The following is a 23385-nucleotide window of genomic DNA, read 5'->3' as shown; positions in this document are numbered from 1 at the left end:
AAGTCAGGATCGTTGAGCTGCATGAAGACTGTCCACTGTATACCACTGTTCCTGCCTTATATGGTAATCCTCATGATCCAGTCAGTAACCAAAAAGAAAATGAATGATGACAGCAAAAACTCATGTCAAACCTCTTGACCTCAAAACAATCAGACCTCTGGCCAGCATAAGCAAACCTGCATGTCATGCCTTGGAATGTTGATCAGGGTGTCACGTTTCTTGGGTACTCTATGGTGCCTCAGTATCTTCAACCATGTCTCTTAGTCCACTGTGTCAAATGCTTTCTCATTGTCAATGAAGTTAGTATAGAAAGGAGACTTCAATATCAGTGATGATAAGCAAACTGGCAATCTTGTCAGCACATGATCTTTTGTGTCAAAAACTTGCCTTCTAGTCCCGGAGCTTTGGGTCCTCTGCCTCCTCCTCCTCTCGGGAAAGATCCTGTTGAGGACCTTGCTAGGCACTGACAAGAGCATAATTTCCTAGTAGTTATTGCAGTCCGCCTGGTCTCCTTTCTTTGGCAGCCTAATAAGAATGCTTCTTTACAGCCTTCTTAAAAAGGCTGTACAAGATGTTAACAGCTGTCTCTTTGTCAGCTTTGATGGCCTCCACTGGTAGCTCATCAGGTCCTGCTGCTTTTCCATTCTTAAGTGTGGTAATTGCTCTCCTGATCTGTCTTTGATGGCTTGGCACAGTTGATTGAGAGGTCTAGAAATCAATAATAATAGCAGGAAAACTTAATGATAAATGACTTTATTATAGAAATTCAGAACTATAGATTAAAAGCTGAAAATAATGATACCCCCACAAACGAAGCTTAGGGGGGTGTATTGGAATCACCTTTCTGTCTGTCCCTCTGTCCATCTGTCTGTAGACACAATTTTGTCCCCCTATAGAATTTTTTACTACTGCATGGAACAGTCTGAAAATTTGTACATATGTTGAACACCATCTCAAGATGTGCACCTGCAATTTTTATTAAGATCAGACAAGATTTAATGATTTTGTGACAGTTTTCATTTTCCTTATCCTATATATTGTACACTGATGTTGAAAACCAAGGGAGGTAATCCTTACAAATTTTATAAATAAATTAATAGTAAATAGATGTTAAAACTGTTTTGAAAAGTGAAGTAACTGTTGAAGTTCTGGCAAGTAAAGTGGACAGGTAGGAAAAAAAGTTAATGTAGACCCTTAACCTTTGGTTTGATGGGCTTCCTCCTCGGTGTGTCTGGAATACAACAGTGTTTTTCCAGTGGTCAGCCTCTGTAGCCACCACGTTTCACTAAGCTGCAATATTGTAGCCCTCTTTGGTATACCCCTGCAAATGAAGTTTTATGATTTTATGACAGTTTTCATTTTCCTTATTCTATATATTGTACACTGATGTTGAAAACTAAGGGAGGTAATCCTTACAAATTTTATTAATAAATTAATAGTACTAAATAGATTTTAAAACTGTTTTGAAAAGTGAAGTAACTGTTGATGTTATGGCAAGTAAAGTAAGGGAGGTAATCCTTACAGATTTTATTAATTAATTAATAGTATTAAAAATTCTAAAATATATTTATATAAATACATCCAGATGGAGATTTTTTGTCTTTTTAGCTCACCTGAGCTGAAAGCTCTAGTGAGCTTTTCTGATCACTTTTTGTCCGGCGTCCGTCTGTCTGTCTGTAAACTTTTTACATTTTCGACTTCTTCTCCTGAACCACTCGGCCAAATTCCACTAAACTTGGCACAAAGCATCATTGGGACCAGGGGATTCAAGTTTGTTAAAATAAAGGGCCACGCCCTATTGTAAAGGGAAATAATTAGGATTTATTGAAAATTTAGTGATATTTTTTAAAAATCTTCTCAAAAACCATTTGGCCAGAAAAGCTGATACTTGTGTGGAAGCATCATCAGATAGTGTAGATTCAAGTTTGTTCAAATCATGGTCCCTGGGGGTAAGGTGGGGCCACAATGGGGGGGGGGGGGTCAAAGTTTTACATAGAAGTATATAGAGTTAATCTTTATAAATCTTCTCAAAAATCATTTGACCAGAAATACTGAAACTTGTGTGGAAGCATCCTCAGATAGTTAAGATTCAAGTTTGTTCAAATCATGGTCCCTGGGGGTAAGGTGGGGCCTCAATGGGGGGTCGAATTTTTACATAGGAGTATATAGAGTTAATCTTTAAAAAATCTTCTTCTCAAAAACCATTTGACCAGAAAAGCTGATACTTGTGTGGAAGCATCCTCAGATAGTGTAGGTTCAAGTTTGTTCAAATCATGGTCCCTGGGGGTAAGGTGGGGCCTCAATGGGGGGGGGGGGGTGTCGAATTTTTACATAGGAGTATATAGAGTTAATCTTTAAAAATCTTCTTCTCAAAAACAATTTTGCCAGAAAAGCTGATACTTGTGTGAAAGCATCCTCAGATAGTGTAGATTCAAGTTTGTTCAAATCATGGTCCTTGGGGGTTAGGTGGGGCCACAATGGGGGGGGGGTCAAATTTTTACATAGGAATATAAAGAGAAATTTTATTTTTATATCTTCTACACAAGCTGTTACTTGTGTGAAGTATCATCAGGTAGCAAAATCATATTTTATTTAGGAGTAGGATGGAGCCACATGGGGTAGAGGGTCCAATTTTACAAAAGAAAACAGTTTCAATTCACCAAAGTTCAAATGTTATAATATATGGTTTAACTTATATGCAAGCATTTGACATATTTCTGATTCTTTAAAATTGTTTAGACGTTGGCCTCTGGACAATTCTTGGGCTGACACAAGTTTGATGCAGGTTTATATCCCAGTTGATTTTGATCTTCTTGAGAACTGTAATGCTCAATATGTGAAATGACTATACTGTGACAAAAAGGTATCAATGATAAACAGAATATCCTGGGAAAAAAATTGAATTTTTAATATACAGGATCTGTTAGACTACATTGTCCATATTTTTTTTGGTATATTATTCCGTAAAGCTGATTTGATAATGTCTATTGTTGCTCAGGTGAGCAATGTGGCCCATGGGCCTCTTGTTTAATATCATATAATAATTTGACATGATAATACTATAAATATTACTTTTTCTATCAGAATTGCTACTTTCTCTTGCACACTTATATAACACAAGTTCAAGTATTATAATAAATATACATGTCATCAAAAATCCATATAGAGCGGAAGCAAATATAAAAATAGCAACTATTGTAAAGACGTAGGTTTACATCATTTTTGAAAAAAAAAAATCAAAAATGAGTAATCATGGTGGCACTAGAAGAGGATGCATTGAAATAAGGAAAAGCAAGGTCAATGACTTGACATCACCCAAAAATAATTATTTAATGTACGTCCGTCGATTCCTACCCATTAAATGGGCACCTCAACAATAAGGTTCGGCGTTCGCACTGAAGTATCATTAGATAATTAAGATTTGTGTTTTTTAATTGTCTGGATCCTTTCATTGACCTTCCTTTTCCTTTGACCTAATTTTTTGCCCAATGGCTTGACAATGGTCGTAAGTCCGTCTGTCAGGAGCCGCAGAAGAACATTGTGGACTTCGCTCCCTGTTTTGGCTCTGGACACGGCTCGGTAAAGGCATCTACCATCTCCGATCGTTTTTGCCGGTATTACATGTATATAGGTCAATAAAGCCAGATGAAAGTGTCGCAAGATTTTCAAAGAAACATCGTCTTTTTCACAAGTTGACTTGTTGAAGACGTTGAGATTTTCATCAGGTAGATGTACGCAATAAGTTTCTAGTAGAAATCTTTCGGAATTGACACATTTCTTTATCTCTTTTTGGCTGACAGTGAGCACTTGTGATAGCCTACAAAGCAAAAAAAGTGACTGTGTACATCTGAACGACGGCAGACTAAAGAAATTGTTTTTTGCTCTACGAACAGCAATTCTATCAACAAAACTGACTGGACTATAACTGACTTTGTGCAAGTGAAAGACTGATAAATGATCATACCCCTTATTTCATTCTTTAAATTTGACTTTCATTTGCCTGTTTAAATCTTAGTAAAAGTATTTATTGAGTGTTCCCTTATTTAAAAGTGACTAATGGATTGATATATATATATATAAAGCACAGAGAAATTCACTTTTGTTGGAGCTCCACCTTCTGCCCCGACCGAGGCTTGAACTCAAGACCTCTGGAACCCATTCTCCTAGCAGTGAGCGGCCACCGCGCTCCCCACTTGGCTCTCTAGGCAAGACAAAAATCTTGCTTTCGATAACGAACGGAACCTAGCGCGCTGGCCGTGCACTACACAGTCGCTTGAGATACAGGTGGAATACAGTTAAACGACAATTTGAGAGGATCGGAACGATACACATTGCATATATAGATACAAACATATATTACAAGCACAAACATTGCAATAACTCTCAAACTGACATGTACCTGCCCTGCATAGTGAATGATATAGATATATATAAAGCACAGAGATATATATATATATATATAAGAAATAAACAACGTTATTTAGTGAACATGCCGTTATGAATAGCAAATGCTCTGTTGGCATATTCCATGATGCACGCTAGCGCATCATGGAAAATATGCCAGCAGAGCAGTTGCTATTTATAACGGCATGTTTACTAGATAATTGTTGTTTATTACTTATATTTGCATTTTACCACTCGAAAATACCCCGTTTTAGACCTTGACATTTAGCTATTTCATAAAAAATAAACATTCAGCCTGTAATGTAACGTTATCTTTTTAATTCACATAGATTTGTTAACAGAATCAATGATGTGTTATAACAGTAATTCCTTTAAAATGTTATTATAAGACACGTTTTTTAAAATTAAATACATCAATTTTATGGAGTTGGAGAAAAACACATGATGTATCGTTATAGTGGTTTAAATCTATAACGTCATGGAAAAGTATATGACGTCACATCTTTATGACATCATAGTATACAGACAGAGCAATTGTGATTATAGAAAAATAATTGCAGTTCCTCCGTATTGACTTACAGTGGGAAAGAACAATTGAAATGCAAATAAATAAATAAATAAATAAATAAATAAATATATATATATATATATATATATATATATATATATATATATATATATATATATATTTATATATATATATATAAAGATCAACACAACAAGGTGCTAAGAAATCAAAGATTTTACAATCATTGTAATAAAAAAGATTAAAAGATACTTATGTGTCCTTTTTATGCTGAATTACGAAAATTATATATAAAGAGTTTTTAGTACAAAAAAAAAAGAAGTGTTTTTAAGTTGGTGAAACTTATAAGTGTTAACAGTAGAAAGGAACTCAATAATTTAGGTAAAAAGTGCAAAATACAGTTTATTAGCTACTTATCATACGTTTATGTCCATTTATATTTTAAGATATGTACATGATTATACTGTCGTAAATAATTTTATGTGTATTATAATTTGTACTCCGATGAGTATACATGTAATTGTTAAGCTCAAAGTTAAAGACAATAAATTGAATTGTCTTTAACAAAATCTTTACTTCTATAAAACATGCATTTAAAATTCAATTTTAACGATAACCAAGCAGCAATATGTTGTTTTTGCGGCACGTGTCACTCCATTACCCTAGGTATAAAACATGTACAATACAATAGAGGGTGAACTTCGATGTTGTTTTAGCAGACACATGCTGTGTATATAGGGGGTAGATATACCCGCGTTAACTAAAAATCTGTATCCACATGTAATTTTAAACTAGCAAGGTATATTACCATTATCTCCTTATAAACGATCAAACTAATCAATGGTTGATAATGCTAATAGCGAGCGCAGCTCGCCGGCGCCCAGCGCTGGCGCGAAGCGAGCTCTACCGGCAAGGCGTGTGTGACTAGAAAATTCGGATTAGTTGCACATTCATTCAACGGATTTTTTTGGCGTCAGTAAATCGTCCCAGTAATGCCTTGTATTAATCGTCCCAGTAATTCTCTGTAAATATGGTTTCCCATTTCACACTCTCATGAGAACAAGATAAAAGACTATGTACATCATGCATTGTAAATAAGATAATTCCATTACATAAGACTAACAGAGTTGTCGTTCCTTCGAGTGACGTCACAATGGATTTCTTGCACATTGATCCTACAGAATTTTTCGGCGTCAGTAAATTTCGACCCACAATGCAATTCATCAATGTCGGACGATCTCACTAGACTTGATTCCTTCTCGCGAGAATCAAAGTAAAACTTTTGAGAAACAGATAAATTGTGTAATTTCAAGAATATCATGCTTTTTAAGTAAACAAAACAGTATATTTCACTTAGTTTTTTTTCCGGGGTTTTTTCAAAGAGACAGACGACACTTGACCGACGTGAACTTTGACGTCACAATAAGGGGAAATTACTCTAAGTAGTTAAATTGTAAATCTGCTGAAATATAAATACCAAAATCTTCTCAAAATCTTGCAAAGCTAACGAATGGGGACATCTTTTTTTTTTTTTTTTTAAATAGGAAACCGTTGTAACTTGCTCTCATTTGGATGAAAGCTCACATTTATTTTATTCACATTAATTTCCAGGAACGTTTTTTAAAAGGGGGCGCGGCAGCATCATTCAAAAAATATTTACAAGCAAAGTGAAAAAGAAATTCTCAAAATCAGGGAAATTCTAATCCGGGTGAGAAATGGTGAGTGCGTTATAGTATGCATATTAGCTCTTTAACTACTCAATGGTATCTTTATTTTCACATTTATTACATCCTCCCGGGGGGGGGGGGGGGGGGGGGGGGTCCAAAACCTGTTTTCTTATATGATCAGCAAATTTTTTTTTATACGTAATTTATATTTTTTTTTTAAACGGGTGGGGGGGGGGGGGGGGGCTCTATGATAAGTCAATTTTTTATATGTAAGTTTAAGAAAAATGTCTGCTGCAAGAAAAGAGGAAATAAACTGCAATAAACATTATGTTAAAATCTTTATTATTAATTCAACAACCTACTGTATCTGAGATGAATTCATTTAAATAAATAAACAATCTTATAAATTATGAATAATGAAAATTTACTGGAAAAAATAGGCATGTTTATATTTTATTTTGCATTCAAATTAATTTACGTTGATATTTTTATTTTTATTGATTTTTCATAATTCATTATTTGATCACATGCTGCGCTCGCCCCAACGGTCGCACCGTAAAACATATTATATGCCTTTCCAGTTATTTACACGTGGATAGATTTAGAGATTAAAATTAACGTGATTATCAAATTAATTCTATGTAATTTGGAATTTCTGATCGTAATGAAATCTAATGAACTAAAAATGGATGATACCTTAACGAGGAGTAGTAGAATATGATTATGTTGTCTAAGTCATACATGTAAATTTCATAACTTATTGCAAATAAGAAACAGGCTTATTAAACTTAAAAAAAATATTAATAAGTTGAAGATATACAAATTCTGTACGTAAATTATCATTTTCCTAACTTATCATTGTAAAGGCTTATGCATAAAAGATACAGGCGTTTTCAACTTTAATTTTTCGCAACAAAAAAGTACTAATATATTACCGTGTACAAAATCTATTTACAACTATTAAATTGTCCGACCTTTAATTAGATTTGCATTTATCTTGTTATTCAATTACTAATGATAAAATTTAGGACTAAATACATTATTAAATATTCGAAAATGTTCAATTTCATTTTTTTTAAAACTATGTATGCAAATCTAATTGAAGGTAAGACAAAAAAGTATTCAAAGTATAAATTCCTTTTAAGTGACTTCTCCTGATCAAATCTGTTGTGGTTACAACAGCAATTTCTGCACATAAATGATAGATGCGACTGCGACCACACTTTAAGTTGGGTTGGTTACAATCACTGCATTGAATTGTGTCATTTTGACATTGAGTTTTACATTGAAGGCAAGGATACGACCCTGCCATCCTGACTTTTTCGAAGACAGAATTCAAATGATACATACGATACTACCATTTCCTCTAATAATTTATTAATTTGGAGACGAAAATTGTTCAGTATTATTTTTAGTGCAAAGTAATGATTATGATTAAAGCATAACATGGTAGATCTTTAATTAGGAGCATCAAATTGTTTTATATTTTATGATTAAAGCATAAAATGTTAGATCTTTAATTAGGAGCATCAAATTGTTATATATTTCTCAAAATGTATTTGATCAATGTTTAGCAAAAGTGTGAAAATAATTGTGAGTAGATAATTGGTCACTGTGCAATGAGATGAAAACATTTATGTCCAGTTTAGATGAATTATTCAAAATGAATTTAATTATTGTTATTTACAAGAAATAAATTAATAAAAAGATTTATATAGATTTAGTTATATTGGTTTTTTATCAACACATTAAAAACTAAATTTAATGAAAGAGTTGTCTTTCATGGAAGAATTGCAATTGAATCAATAACCACGAAAATCGGCTGATTTATTCAAAAAATTAACTTTATATACAATAACTATTTTTATACAATACTAAACATACACTCTTTCTGGCGTAATAATGGGCATTTTGGTGTTTTTGAAGGGTATTTTGGTGTTTTCACCAGGTATTTCGGTAAATTTCAGGTATTTCGGTAATTATGGACCCAGATTTTTCTTAATTTTTCAAAAAAATATTAAATGGCCATTAACTCAGAAAGTAGGTCATTGACCTACTTTTTTGAAAGTGAAAAATAGCACTTCCATGATTATAGGCCTTTAACACACAATAGATGGTTTTTCATTATCATCAGTGGAATATTTTTTTCATTCTGAGTAAACGCATACCTTAAGCAAGATTATATTTTATATGTTATATATTATATATGTTAATTATCACTAACGTTATTGTAACGAATATCAATTAACTTTGTTTAAATAAACTCGAAATCTAATACGAATTAATTTTAAATGCAGTGTCTTCTCCATGCTGTTTTTGCATAGAGGTATAGCCCCCGCCATGCATCACACAGTGCCACTATGCTTCCCGCTATGCATACTTATATGTATTATAAGCAAAAAATCTTTCCAATTATTTCAAATCTCAACAGTGATCGGTTAAAGGACTGAACTCATGATTGAAATATGTTGAAACTGAGTTTATAAATCGGTAATAAATGCATAAATAGAGGGGTGATTACTATTTGTTTTAAAATAATGTGCCTTCTTCGACACCTCCGCCATTATCGAATGTTGGGGATTTTCCAAGATCTAAAAATAGCACAGTGTTCCCTTGATGGAGTTAGCTTGGTTGTGCTATGATTGAACTGTTTATTTGCTGTCAAAATATTGGAAAATATGAGCAAATGTACTCAAATAAGAAAAAAAAATACAGTTAAGCCTGATTGCAAGTAATACACGGAAGCGACATCACATAACTATAATATAGAGACATCGTATAGTATGCCTCTGAAAATGACTGTGTACACATGTCATGAATAGACTGATTGCAAAGTTAGAGTGCAGAAATTAATTTTAATTAAATTTGGTGTCAAAACAAGTTTGCTGTAATTGCATAGTTAGGGCCCCACAAGGATTTGCGGGTGCCCTATAGTAATCACTCTGTCCGTCCTTCTGTCTGTCCGTCTGTCACTCTTCCGTCCACAAATTTTCTGTTTTTTTCTAATAACTTTTTTCATGGTTGCCCAATCAAGTTCAAATTTGGCATGGTAGTTCAGTATGCAGAAATACATATTTTGATGCTAAGTTTGGTTCTCTCTGTCTTATGGTTTGGAGCTGGGGTGGTGGGGTAGATTCCTTAACTATGCATAATAATAATGGGCAAAGAGAGATAACTGCTGAGAATGTTACCATTGTATACTTGGAAGGCTGTGCAATATTTGTCCTTTTGGATTAATTAACCTTCCACAGGAAGAAAATCCTAAGCTTTATCTTTATCTGTCACATTGAGATTAATTACTGCACTGCCTGTGTCTGCAAATGAACTTTGTTTTGAAGTTAAGGTCAATTTTGAATGATGTGTAGTATTGTGTACATTCTTTGAAATATGGATTTTAAATATATAATATTCATACTTTATTTTTAAGGCGTCGAGCTAATGCTCGGCAGCCTTCTAGCGATGTCTGGATTGGCAATCGTCCAAAAATTCATGCTCTTCACTGCCTTTTAAATGCGCATAAGAAATAAGTTCCTTTAATTATTAAACGTATTACAAGATTTTTATTCATTTATTCAACTAAATTGTGTACAAAAAACACAACTTTGCCTCACTGGTTATTGACAGTTCATTGCATATTAAGTATAAATTTGCTTAATCAAGAAATGGCGGATGAATACAATAAGGTGTAAACATTTACTAAATATTAATTAAGTTTATCGCTTATATTTTAATTGGAGACCGTGCCCGATAAAAATAAAATTTGATACGTAAATTTATTTTTTAGTGGGCACGGTCTCCAAAATAAATGTTAGCGATAAACGTATCAAGTGATTTTGTTGCAATAAGAAAACACGATAATGCAGTTGGTTTGGTGGAGCATTTTAGGTTGCACTACAGTATTAAATTTTACTATATATTCTTACCAAAATTGCATAACTTCTTGGAAAAATCCTCTTGACATCTTTTTAAACAAAGCTTCATTTACAATTTTCTAGCAAAATACACACGTGCATCCAGCGAGGTGTGAGACTTTGTTTAGCTCGAAGTTACACATGTGCTTGAAAATCAAGTCCGGGCCTTTTCACCTCCCTCCTGGAAGAACATGCATCAAAAATTCAAATGACCTCGCATTATTACAAAACTGGGATAGTTAGACCTCTTACACATTGTTTTTCATCTTATAAAAAAAAAATCAGCTCCTGTCTCGAGCGGAAACGCACCAAATTGAAAGGAAAATTTGGGAATTATTTTGCCTCAGCCATGTTTTGACGTCAACCTTCAGTGAAATACTGTAGTGGCACCTGCATTTATATAGCACGTGTTGTGGATTTGTTTGTAAACAATCATACCATAGGTAGTCTTGTTTCAAACGGGAATTGATATAAATAAAAGTATGGTTTATTATTATAATTAGGGACACACTGTTAATATATTCAAATTATAAACCTGTGAAAATTGTTCAAAGACTGTTTAAAGCAAAAAGAAAATATCTTTTTTTTTACTTTGAAATTTCTTCGATTTTTGTAACCATGATAAGTTTTTGTATTATAAACGCATCACTACCTATTTTATAAGGAAATATACTGATTTTTGTTTTTAAAGCAGCACAAAACATAATTCATTTACTTTTTTATTCTAGTATTATTTGATATACGACTATTAGTAGAGAACTGGAGAAATTCAAATTATTGATATCATTTTATATAAAAGAAAATGTCACCTTGACGCCTTTGTGGCCGTTCCGGCCTTTGATGGTTAAAATACTGTACACAATGATATATGATAATTTTATTGAATTCTAAAATCAAGATATATATTAAGATATCCTTTTTCACTATTTTATTTTTTAATTATTAATTTTATTTTTTTCTGCCTTAATGCTGTTAATTTTAACAGGTAATCAGATAATAACCCCATTCTGTCATTTCTGAAAATAAATCTTATTGTAAATTTAGAAGAAAAGGATGAGAGACCAGAACAATTAATCCCCTGTGATTAATTATCTTGCCTGCTGCAGAAAATTTAGAGGCTTATCTCTATCTGTCATATGAAGATTAATGAACACCTTTGTCTGCAACTGATGTTTTGTTTTGAAGTTGAGGTCAACCCTGGATGATACAATGTATTTGCATTCACTGAAGGCTTGCATTTTATAAAACACCTGTTTAAATCTTTTTTAAATACACATTTAATTTAGTTTTTTTAGCTCACCTGAGCTGAAAGCTCAAGTGAGCTATTCTGATCACATTTTGTCTGTCGTCCGTCTGTCCGTCCGTCTGTCCGTCTGTCCGTCTGTCTGTCCGTAAACTTTTCACATTTTCAACATCTTCTCAAGAACTACTAGGCCAATTTCAACCAAACTTGGCACAAATCATCCTTAGGCAAAGGGGATTCAAAGTTGTGAAAATTAAGGGCCACACCCTTTTTCAAGGGGAGATAATTAGAAATTAATGAAAAATTTTGAGAAATTTTCAAAAATCTTCTTCTCAAGAACCAGAAAGCCAGGAAAGCTGAAACTTGTGTGGAAGCATCCTCAGGTAGTGTAGATTCAAAGTTGTGAAATTAATGACCCCCGGGGGTAGGGTGGGGCCACAATGGGGGGTCGAAGTTTTACATAGGAATATATATAGTAAATCTTTAAAAATCTTCTTCTCAGAAACTAAAGAGCCAGGAAAGCTGAAACTTGTGTGGAAGCATCCTCAGGTAGTGTAGATTCAAAGTTGTGAAAATCATGACCCCCGGGGGTAGGGTGGGGCCACAATGGGGGGTCGAAGTTTTACATAGGAATATATAGAGTAAATTTTTAAAAATCTTCTTCTCAGAAACTAATCAGCCAGGAAAGCTGAAACTTGTGTGGAAGCATCCTCAGGTAGTGTAGATTCAAAGTTGTGAAAATCATGACCCCTGGGGTTAGGTTGGGGCCACAATGGGGGGTCGAAGTTTTACATAGGAATATATAGAGTAAATCTTTAAAAATCTTCTTCTCAGAAACTAATCAGCCAGGAAAGCTGAAACTTGTGGGAAGCATCCTCAGGTAGTGTAGATTCAAAGTTGTGAAAATCATGACCCCTGGGGTTAGGTTGGGGCCACAATGGGGGGTCGAAGTTTTACATAGGAATATATATAGTAAATCTTTAAAAATCTTCTTCTCAGAAACTAAACAGCCAGGAAAGCTGAAACTTGTGGGAAGTATCCTCAGGTAGTGTAGATTCAAAGTTGTGAAAATCATGACCCCTGGGGGTAGGGTGAGGCCACATGGGGGGGGGGTGTTAAAGTTTTACATAGGAATAAAGAGTAAATCTTTAAAAATCTTCTTCTCAAAAACTAATCAGCAAGATGATTCTTTATTATTGTTAAGACTTTGGCTCCAGGACAATTCTTCGGCCTCACAAGAAGGTTCAGAGTTTGATGTAGCTAAATATCCCATATATAAACAATTGTAAAGGATCTTTTTGAGAACTCAACATGTGATATGACTATAAAATTGGAGCAGGCAGCTATTTTTTTATTAGAATCTTTTTGTATTACTGTTTTGGGTTATTGCCCTTGATTTATTGATTCTTGATTATTTTAATTAATGCATCCACTGTTAACCAATTATTGTGATGATTATTTTTATACAATAATAAATATTCAATGTATATAAGTTGTTCTGCATAAGTAGTTTTGGGTTAGGCTGGATTAGTTTGTTTATTTTTGATTTCCAATTTTTAGATACTATGAATTATTTTAGGCCGGCACAGATATAGGGACAGTGTCTATTGCATTGTAACGAGCATCGTCGGATACCCACGGGTGATCGCGTCTTTTACTTATCACTAATAAGTAAAAGACGCGATCACCCGTGGGTATCCGACGATGTGTAACGAGCTACTGTTGGGGGTTAAACTTGAACAGGTATGGAGAGATTGAGGGTGTTGACATCCCTGCTCTATCTAAATCTTCGCGTTTTTCTAACCAACGATACAGAATGTGCGGTCATTTCTGCCCTGTATCGCATTAATACAAGTGTGAGGTCATACCTGCTTGTATTAGTGGTGGTTGCGGCGGAGCACTAGTGTATGGTCATCCCTGCTGGTGTTCTGGCCTTTCTAGCGCAAGTGTGCGGCACTCCCTGCGTTAGGTTGAGCTGTTGGCGCAAGTGTGCGGTCATCCCTGCTTGGATGACCTGCTTGCGTTAACGTTGGTACCTGTTGAGTTGCGTAGGTGTGCGGTCATCCCTACCTGCGTAACGTTGAGTCCCTATATATGTGCAGGAGCGGTGATTAAAGTCTGCTCTTGTAAATATTGGCAGCAATCAGGGCTATCCGAGTTCCAAGGGGGAAAAATGGATTTTATTTATACAGGATCTACATGTATTAATGTACATTGTCCAGATTGTATTATGACTCCATTAAGCTGACTTTATCATACCTATTGTTCCTCAGGTGAGCGATGTGGCCCATGGGCCTCTTGTTTTATAAGACATGAGGTTATCCCTGTTTTATGCAGATACAATTGGTTACTATTTAGAGTTTTTGGACATTCAGGAATTATCTTGAAATTTTAAAAATACAGTTGTTACTTATAATTTTCATATTTTTTTTTTTACCACCTTATATATATTGCAGTTCTTTACATCTTATGCCGGGCATTTATTTTTCATCTTTGTTAATATAAAGAGGATGGAATTCAAAGTTTTTTTCACTTCTCTATATTAATTGTCATACCGGGGCACTTCCTGACTTGTCAGTTTTCTAGTTCTGCCTGTTTCTCCCCCCCCCCCCTTCAAAAAGTTTATCTCTGTATAAATTAAGGGAAAAAATAGAACAGAAGGTGTTAGAACTGCCTTTTGAATCTATATTTCTTATAAAAGCTTGTGAAGGTCAGCCTCTTTAAAAAGTTGATTAAAAAAAAAAATGCTACTAGTTTTGCTAGAAACCCCCCCAGAAAAATATGAATAGATGTACATGTATGAATTACAAATGAAATGAAATAATACTTGTTGATGTAGATTTCATGAGATTATTAATGCATTAATTATCACTACTGGCTCTAAAAAGTACTGAAAGTGCCATTTTTTACTGATAAATTCTGATATTTACTGATATTGTACTGTTAGTGCTGAGAATTGCTGATATTTACTGATAATTTTACTGCTGTTACTGATAATTGCTGTTGGTTCTGATATTTACTGATATTTACTGATGCTTTTGCTGTGAGCTCTGATAATTACTGATATTTACTGAGATTTACTGTTGGTACTGAGAATTGCTAATTATTACTGAGAATATTCTAAGGCCCAAAACATTGTCTTTTAATTATTAAATAACACATATTTCAGATTTAACACAATTTATTTAATTATATATTCTTAAGTTTTACTTATTTGATATTAAGCTTCTTTTGAACTTCGGAAACTCACAGATCACATTGTAGACAATATTAGAAAGCCGGTCAAAAATTGGTACTTAAACTTAAGGCAGACTCCACAAAAATTATAATTTCTAAATGCGGTAGACATTTTTTTTTCAACAATGGAAAAACCCCATAATTCTTAACATGATTATTTTTCTTTTCAAAATAGAGAGATACCCGGTCAGGACTTCATAATGTCTTTGAGGTTTTACTTCACAAAAAGATTAGCGAGGCAGTATCTGTGTATAGTAAATAATTTTCAGCAGATCAAGAGGTTTGAATGTCGCAATTCAACCTTGTAAATTGTCAGTCTGGCACCTTGTGTATGACATTACGTAATATCCGTATACAGGAATCCATGATCTTGAGAATATTTATTCAAAGAGAAAAGTATTATTTTTATTGACAACAATATGAATAACGTATTAGAATGATTTTCATATTCATCATCTTATTTGTTCCGCATTCAATTGATTCAAAAAAGTTGGATAAATAATCTCTCTCTCTCTCTCTCTCTCTCTCTCTCTCTCTCTCTCTCTCTCTCCTCTCTCTCTCTCCTACCATTTGCTGAAATCAAAATAGGTAACAATCGGTGAAGAATAATTTTTATTGTCCGACCTTTCACTCTTTCTCTTTAAATACATATGTAATATATCTTCTGTTGCACGGCTAAGTAATGTTGTCATGATCTAGTTCTATTATTGTAAATCTGCCCACCCTGCTCTCTCATTCTCTCTCTCTCTCTCTCTCTCTTTCTCTCTTGCTCGCATATATTACCTAGTCCTAAAATTTGAGTTTCCGAGTCAAAATGGCATAACGGCATTAGCACGATAAAGTTCTATTTCAGCATCACAACCGCCATTTCAAACACAGATTTTGAGTGTAAACTTTTCTAAGACTACAAAGAACACCAGCTTATAATCATAAATGCTTTAATTTTCTCTCTTTCTCTCTCTCTCTCTCTCTCTCTCTCTCTCTCTCTCTCTCTCTCTCTCTCTCAGATAACCTATTATAACGTATTTTGAGGCGTCAATGCAGAAAGGCATAAGCATGATTATGTCCCATTACAGTATCATAACCACCGATTGCAACAGCGATTTGATTGAAACCCCCCCCCTCTCTCTTTCTCTCTCTCTCTCTCTCTCTCTCTCTCTCTCTCTCTCTCTCATTAATACTTTATTCATGCACTTGTATGCGGTTATATGACCAGCGGCTATATAATTTTGAAAATAAGACACACAATTTAACTGATTTTCCTTAATCTATGAACGCTTAGATATTTAATCTCCACGCCTAAAAGCAAGCATAAAAAAATATTTTGTATGTCTGGGATTAAGAAAAACCTCAGAACTAACAGAGAGCACTCAGACTATACACACGACAGGGTGACCACGGCAAGGTGTGAACATTGACCACCTGTGTATATGTCTGGCAGTCGTTGAAAATATTCTTTTGTATGTCTGGGATCACGAAAACCCTCAGAACTAACACAGCGCTCAGAATATATACACGACAGAGTGACCGTGGCAAGGTGTGAAAATTGACCACCTGTGTATATGTCTTGCAGCCTCAGAGTAAACAAATATAAATGGCCGGGAAATACAATGTGAAACAAAAGTGTTTGATTTTATTTTGAAAACAAAATTAGTGATTATGGCCGGGATAAAAACATCTTTAGTTTATATTTATAAATATTTAACACGGTTCAATTAAAGAGTTGATCGCTCAAAATTTAGAATCATTAAATAGATGTTTATCAATTACATAAAGTGGTTAAAATCTTTATAATTTTTTTTTACTATGGATTGTTCTATATATACAATGTAACACTGTAGTAACGATTGGGTTGGCGCACGGGGATGGGATATATAGCAATTCTGCAATTTCTACATTCATTTATTTATGTGGTGAATTGTGTTAATCAGCTAAAATAAACCTTAGAACAAGAACAAACAAAAAAAATATGCATTGAAATAAATAAGCAGATTATAAGAAGAATAATCAAATCTAATTTTTGTGGTGGTAAAAAAGAAGTTACTGTTGATAAAACTTTAGTTAGATCTTACATATTTCTTTTTAAAAAATGCCCGGTATTTGTTTACCGATAATTTTAAATAAATATAATTTGCATGTTACAGTAATTAAAATTAATCTCTTAAAAATCCCCTGCCTGTAATTCTCAGTAATTATCAGCAATTCTCAGTACCAACAGTAAATCTCAGTAAATATCAGTAATTATCAGAGCTCACAGCAAAAGCATCAGTAAATATCAGTAAATATCAGAACCAACAGCAATTATCAGTAACAGCAGTAAAATTATCAGTAAATATCAGCAATTCTCAGCACTAACAGTACAATATCAGTAAATATCAGAAATTATCAGTAAAAAATGGCACTTTCAGTACTTTTTAGAGCCAGTAGTGTATAGTACATAACATGCAGTACATTTCATCATATGGTTATATTATTTTTACGCGCAGTGATTTCGCACTGGCTGTGACGCTGTTATGTTGCGTCACACCACGCACCAACTCTGCCTCCCCCCCCCCCCCCCCCCCCCCTTGGCATCAAAAATTTTCTGAGGAAAACACTGAAAAAAAGGGAAGAGAACTCATGATATTTTTGCACCAGTTCATAGTGTGTAGGAATACAAGGTATACTGATATTTGAGAGCATGTTAGTTTTAAGTGTTTTTGTGTCATATCATTGAATGAATGGTGGTTTTAACCAATTGATAAAAGAGGAATCTAGATTTCAATCCTGTCTGGTTTCGGTCACTAAGGTTCGACCAATCAAAAAACAAGGCATGTTGATATCGGTCCTGTTAGTTTCTATAGAGCTATAAATTAACTAAAGTTTCCGTAAGAAATAGAGGGAATCATACTCGATACATGTAAATATAGTCATATCAAACCCGTAAGCCATTATGGTCCTTCAACCCTTTGATTATACATTTTATAAATGATCGTTGCAGCAATGATGAACAACTTGGCAATTGTTACTAATAAAATTCCACGTAAATCTTAATTCGTTCGTGTTCTTTTTCAAATTCTGCTATTATCATGAAGATCGTTTATGGCGATTTTATGTTTATCATGCACATCGTTTATCCTTTCCTAACGTGTAGCAATCCTATCCTATCCTATCGTGCATCTATACTGTATAATCGTGCGTTAATCCTATCCTATCGTGCCTGTATACTGTTCTATCATGCGTTAATCCTATCCTATAGTCATACTTGCCAACTGACCCGATTTCGTCGGGTCACACCCGATTTTTCAACCCTTCACCCGATTATTTTTTATGACCTGGCGGGTCATGCTTTTCACCCGATTTTTGTCGAACAACCCGAAAATCTCCCGATTTCCGGATTTGGTTCGTAAATTACGTTGCGCGTTTGACTTCCAGTTATGAACCCAAGCTGAGCTTGGATTTACGTAACGCATAAACAAGGCCGATGGCTATAACAGACACATTAAGTGTAATTATTATCATGAGTTGTTTTGACTAAGCGAAGGTTTAAATCATTAAGTGTGATGGCTTCCAATATGAAAGGGTCTTCATCGGGGCTAGCGGAATCAAAACCAACAAAAAGAAAACGATATTTTTGTACCTTAGTATCAACATATCTGGGAAAATGAATTCCCATAGGTAAAACAAAGTAATCGAGTACAAAACGAGGCTTTTGTGTTCTATGTAATGCACATTTGAATATTAGATTTTGTGCCCAAAATGATCTGACTAAACATTCAAAAAAGTTAAGTCATGAATAGAATGCTTTTTAATACACAAAAGTCTTCCAAGTCACTTACAACTTTCATGCCATCATTTACAGAGTTCAAAAGCAAGTTTAATGTAGCAGAAACTCTTTTTGCATTTTTTTTTTTAGCTGAACACAACCTACCATTTTCTGTGTCAGATCACTTTACAAAATTCAAAATCAGCAATTGTTAGTTAAAACGCTTCTTTGCAATAAAGTATTACACATAAGTTTTAAAATATATTTCTATTGAGTTTTTGTATATACCTGGAATGCATGGTAAATATGTCGTGAATGTCGTTACGCGCTATGACCAGATTTTTCACTTTCCAAATCTGGTCATGACCAGATTTTCACATGTTGGAGGTTGGCAAGTATGCCTATAGTGCGTGAATCCTATCCTATTGTTTATCTTTTAAAAAATACTGTTGCGGGTACTGTCAAATCATTTTTTTTTTTCACTCTGGTAACTATATATGATACTTTCTTGTTCACTTGAGCTGAACTGAATGCTAAAAAGACATTCTTTTCTTTTTATAGATTTGATATCTCCGGAATTATAAAATGAGGCTATGCCAAACAAAACAGAATTTTGACTTATTTTCTTTTACTGCAGGAACTACTTCCCATAGTTTATATGTTCGAATTACCAATCACTGGAACACTTTGTCCTCTACCTGATGTTAACTCAGCTGAAATTCAGAAACTACAGCAACAATATAACATCTCTGTCAATTTCCGTCAACGACCTCGAATGTATGTTTCCACTGTGATTGTCCGTGGATCTGTATATAATGCTGATGCAGTGAGGGAGGGTATAGCAAAATTAATGGAACTTCTCACTGGAAATTCAACGGTAAGTTTGTATGTTTACGATCTGATTACTGGAAACTGCTTACATTGATCATGTTGATAATTGATTTGTCCAAATAGAATGGGCAGAATGCACAGAATATCAGATAAAGCAGTTTTTGGCTCGGATCTGAGCTGAAAGCTCAAGAAGCTTTTGTAATAACATTTTGTCTGTCGCCTGTCCATCTGTCCGTTTGTCTGTAAACTTTTTACATTTTGAACTTCTTCTCTAAGACCACTGGGCCAATTTTAACTTTTTTTTGCGCAAAGCATCCTTATTGGAAGGCAAATATAAATTGCAGAATGAAAAGGCAAGTTTTTATTCAACGCGGAGAAAACCTGAACTGTAAAAAAAAAAGGGGGGGGGGGTTGCGTTTTTAAAAATCTTCTGCTCAAGAACTACTGAGTCAATTTTAACATAATTTATCATAAATCATCCTTATGGAAAGGAAAATGCAAAAATTAAGGGTTAATTCTGTTCCAAATTTGAGCTAATTTCGAAAATAATAATAAATGGGGTTCAATCAGTTTATAAGTTTGGTTTTGTTACTCCATATCCCAAAACCGAGGCTATTAGTTTGAAGGGTCAATCTGAAAAAGATCAACATGTTTGCTGTGCAAGAGTTGACTTGTGAAGATAATCTTTGAGACATGCAATATAAATTGATGTCAATTTTGTAAATTGAGGCTAAATATTTCAAATGCCTTGACGTTTTCATTTGTGAAGGTGGTGTTAGCTTCTTTTGATATCGTTTCATTTTCATTTTGCTTTTTAAATCGGATGGAATGATTGCCTATATTTTGGAATTTTTACGTATCGAATCAGACAAACTTTGATGAATCAGGCAGCTCTTAAAGGGATTTGGACACGATTTGACTTAACATTTTCAAATTTTATTTTTCCATTTTAAATGTTTATACTGATTTATAATTCTTTGTTTTGTAAACACAGCTAGAATATTGTCTTTTTTTACATATTCGTTGTATTGGTGTAAATTTCATTCAAATGTAACTTTCTTTTGTTGATAATAGTATTCAATAAGATTGAATAAGTTTAAATTGTTTTTTAATTGTCATTTTGTCTAAAATGGCAATTCTCTACATTACATTTTTTGTAAACAACTAAAAGACTCGAGCTTTGTTTACATAACTATCAATTCTTACCTCTGTATCTCGCTTGTAACTTGACTAATTTAACATTTGATATTTTGGACAATCATTTTAAGGGACATGGTCACGATTTTGGTCAGAATTTATTTTCTGCTTTTACTATTGCAAAAATGCGTTTGTAATGATTACCCAAAATTTTAGAGTCAGTTGTAAAGTTATAAGCAAGATACAGTGCCCACAAGTCTTTGTCATGTAAACAAGGCTCGTGCCCCGTTTTTGTTTACATATGTTCAATATACCACTAAAAATCTTTTTCAACCTGATTTATATATTTTCTTATTCATTTTCAGCATAATTAAACAGTTCCTACCGTTTAAAACATTCATTTTAGGTCTAAAACTGTAATTTTCTCTTCAACGTTCAAAATGTAAACAAAAGCTTTGTTTACATAGCAAAGAATTGTAAGCTCTGTAACTTGCTTATGACTCAACAAATGCCACTCAAATTTTAGCTACTTATAAAGAATGCCTTACTGAAGCATTGTTAACAAATAAATCGGAAAAATAATTTTTGACCAAAATCGTGACCATGTTCCTTTAAAATGCACCAATAACCCAATTTATACATAAAAAATAAAATTTTTGATTACAAAACCGTGTCCCTTTAACAACATACTAAAATACAATTCATTCCATTGGAAATTGGATATGATCTCTGCGCTGTGGTTTATTTATGCAATTTTAAATGCATTGTGTTTGATAAGATGTCAGCACAGGTCTATTCAGTTTAAACATATATTGTTTTCGCTGATGGAGATCATATGTTCTTTCTTTGTTTTAGTGCATCTTCCTCAGTTTTTAGTTCACCTGAGCTGAAAGCTCAAGTGAGCTATTCTTATCACATTTTGTCTGTCATCCGTCTGTCTTGTCCTTTTGTAAATTTTTACATTTTCAACATCTTCTCAAGAACAGCAGAGCATATTTCAACAAAACTTAAAACAGTGCATCCTTAGACTAAGGGGATTTAAGGTATCCGATGTACAATTGACCAAAAAATTATGCCTGGTAAGGTATATATTCAATGTACTCGTTTGTTAGGTAAGGATATGTAGTTTCTAAAAATAGATGTTTTTCCCGCCAAATCACTATGGGGAAGTAACTCTAGCTCTGCAAATCACGCATGGTAAAATACTACTTTTCTTTGACGAAAACATGTGTAATCATTATTAATATTTATCAAATAAAAATTGCCAACATATTTGAATAAAAATAAAGCTTTAAAATAATTTAATTACCTTTATCAATATCTTTTTAATTTTTGCGAATTTTTTTTACAATGACCATGACGACTCACGCGATTTTTACAGCCCCCCCCCCCCCCCCCCCCCCCCCCACATCAGCTGTCGCATTCATAATCCAACGCATATTCCCGTTACCTGGTAAGTTTCCTGTTTTCTATTCCTTTCCGATTGAGAACTTGTAATTTTAGAATTAAAAATCTAAATTGTTCAGGGTTTTTTTTTTCATTCAGCAAAATGTTTGCACAAAAAATATTGTTACTACTACACGGAAGTCGAGAATTGCGGGTCACATCAGGTGTGTAAAGCGTTACGAACAAAGCGTGCGAGAACCGTGTGAAATGTTTTATTAGAATTCATTCCAAACCTTTTACTCGTAGAAAACAATATACACTGTATTATCTTTTACTCAAAATTGTATTTTTTTTTCAACAAAAAAATTAAGTCAGTTTTAAAATGGAGACTGTCGATAAAGTCTGACAACGGTGTTTCCGTATCGGTACAATTGTGGAATGCACAATACATCAACATGCTTTACACAGTTATGAATCAACCATAAATGACGCTGTGATGTTGTAATAAGCATGCATTTTTTACACGATAAGATTGTGTACAAATACCACACATAACATGCATTGGACATCAGCTATCTGGCTGAACCTGTCAATCAAATTTCGAGTATTTGATTTCATTGGATGGTCGCGTATATGACGCGTCTCTTTTATGTAAACAGCAAAATGAAACGAATTGACTTTAAAGCAATCGGAATCAGTATCTAATAGTATTATTTGAATGATATAAAATCCAGCGATTTTGAAATGGAGTAAAATATGTACTGTTCATGCGCATACATGTAATATGAAATGCGAGAGAAGAAAATTGTTTGGAATCCCGATGCAAAAATAAATCAATGATTAGAAATTTCATTATTTGACTCTTGTTTACTTGATTACGGAAAATAACAAGGATATGTTTTAACACAATAATTACAATAAATGTGTACAAGTATTTTAACCACGAACTCCGTATGCATGGTACTTATTAAAAATAGTTAGTAGCAAATACGCCGTTATACAAATGTTAGGTCCGAAACACTCTGTATGTATAATGAAATTAGGTATACAATAAATTGAACAAATTGAATAGGGCCATACGATTACCAGACTACCCCAATTCAAGTTATGCACAGTCACAATATCTACGAAATCAATGATTAAAACGACCTACTCAGTATATTTCGACGAAATACGTGACTTGTGCACTGCAACTTTTACTCTATATATTAGGATTTTTTTCTTCACGTTATTGCAAGAGCGCCGCGGGAAAAAAATAACGTCATACAACGGCAAATGACATAAAGCTGCTACAACGT

General features: G+C 33.8%; 1 protein-coding gene across 1 annotated transcript in view; it reads left to right on the top strand.

The window, feature by feature from the left end:
• Nucleotides 1-23385, top strand: part of LOC105325916 (protein bicaudal C homolog 1-A) — a 294873-nt gene that overhangs the window by 88436 nt on the left and 183052 nt on the right. The window contains exon 7 of the mRNA XM_034458287.2: nt 19371-19610. Within this exon, the coding sequence (XP_034314178.2) occupies nt 19371-19610 (240 nt within the window). The remainder of the gene's footprint in view (nt 1-19370; nt 19611-23385) is intronic.

Source organism: Magallana gigas, chromosome 7 (assembly GCF_963853765.1).
Source record: "Magallana gigas chromosome 7, xbMagGiga1.1, whole genome shotgun sequence".
NCBI lineage: Eukaryota > Metazoa > Mollusca > Bivalvia > Ostreida > Ostreidae > Magallana > Magallana gigas.
This window is presented reverse-complemented; position numbering and strand designations above follow the sequence as displayed.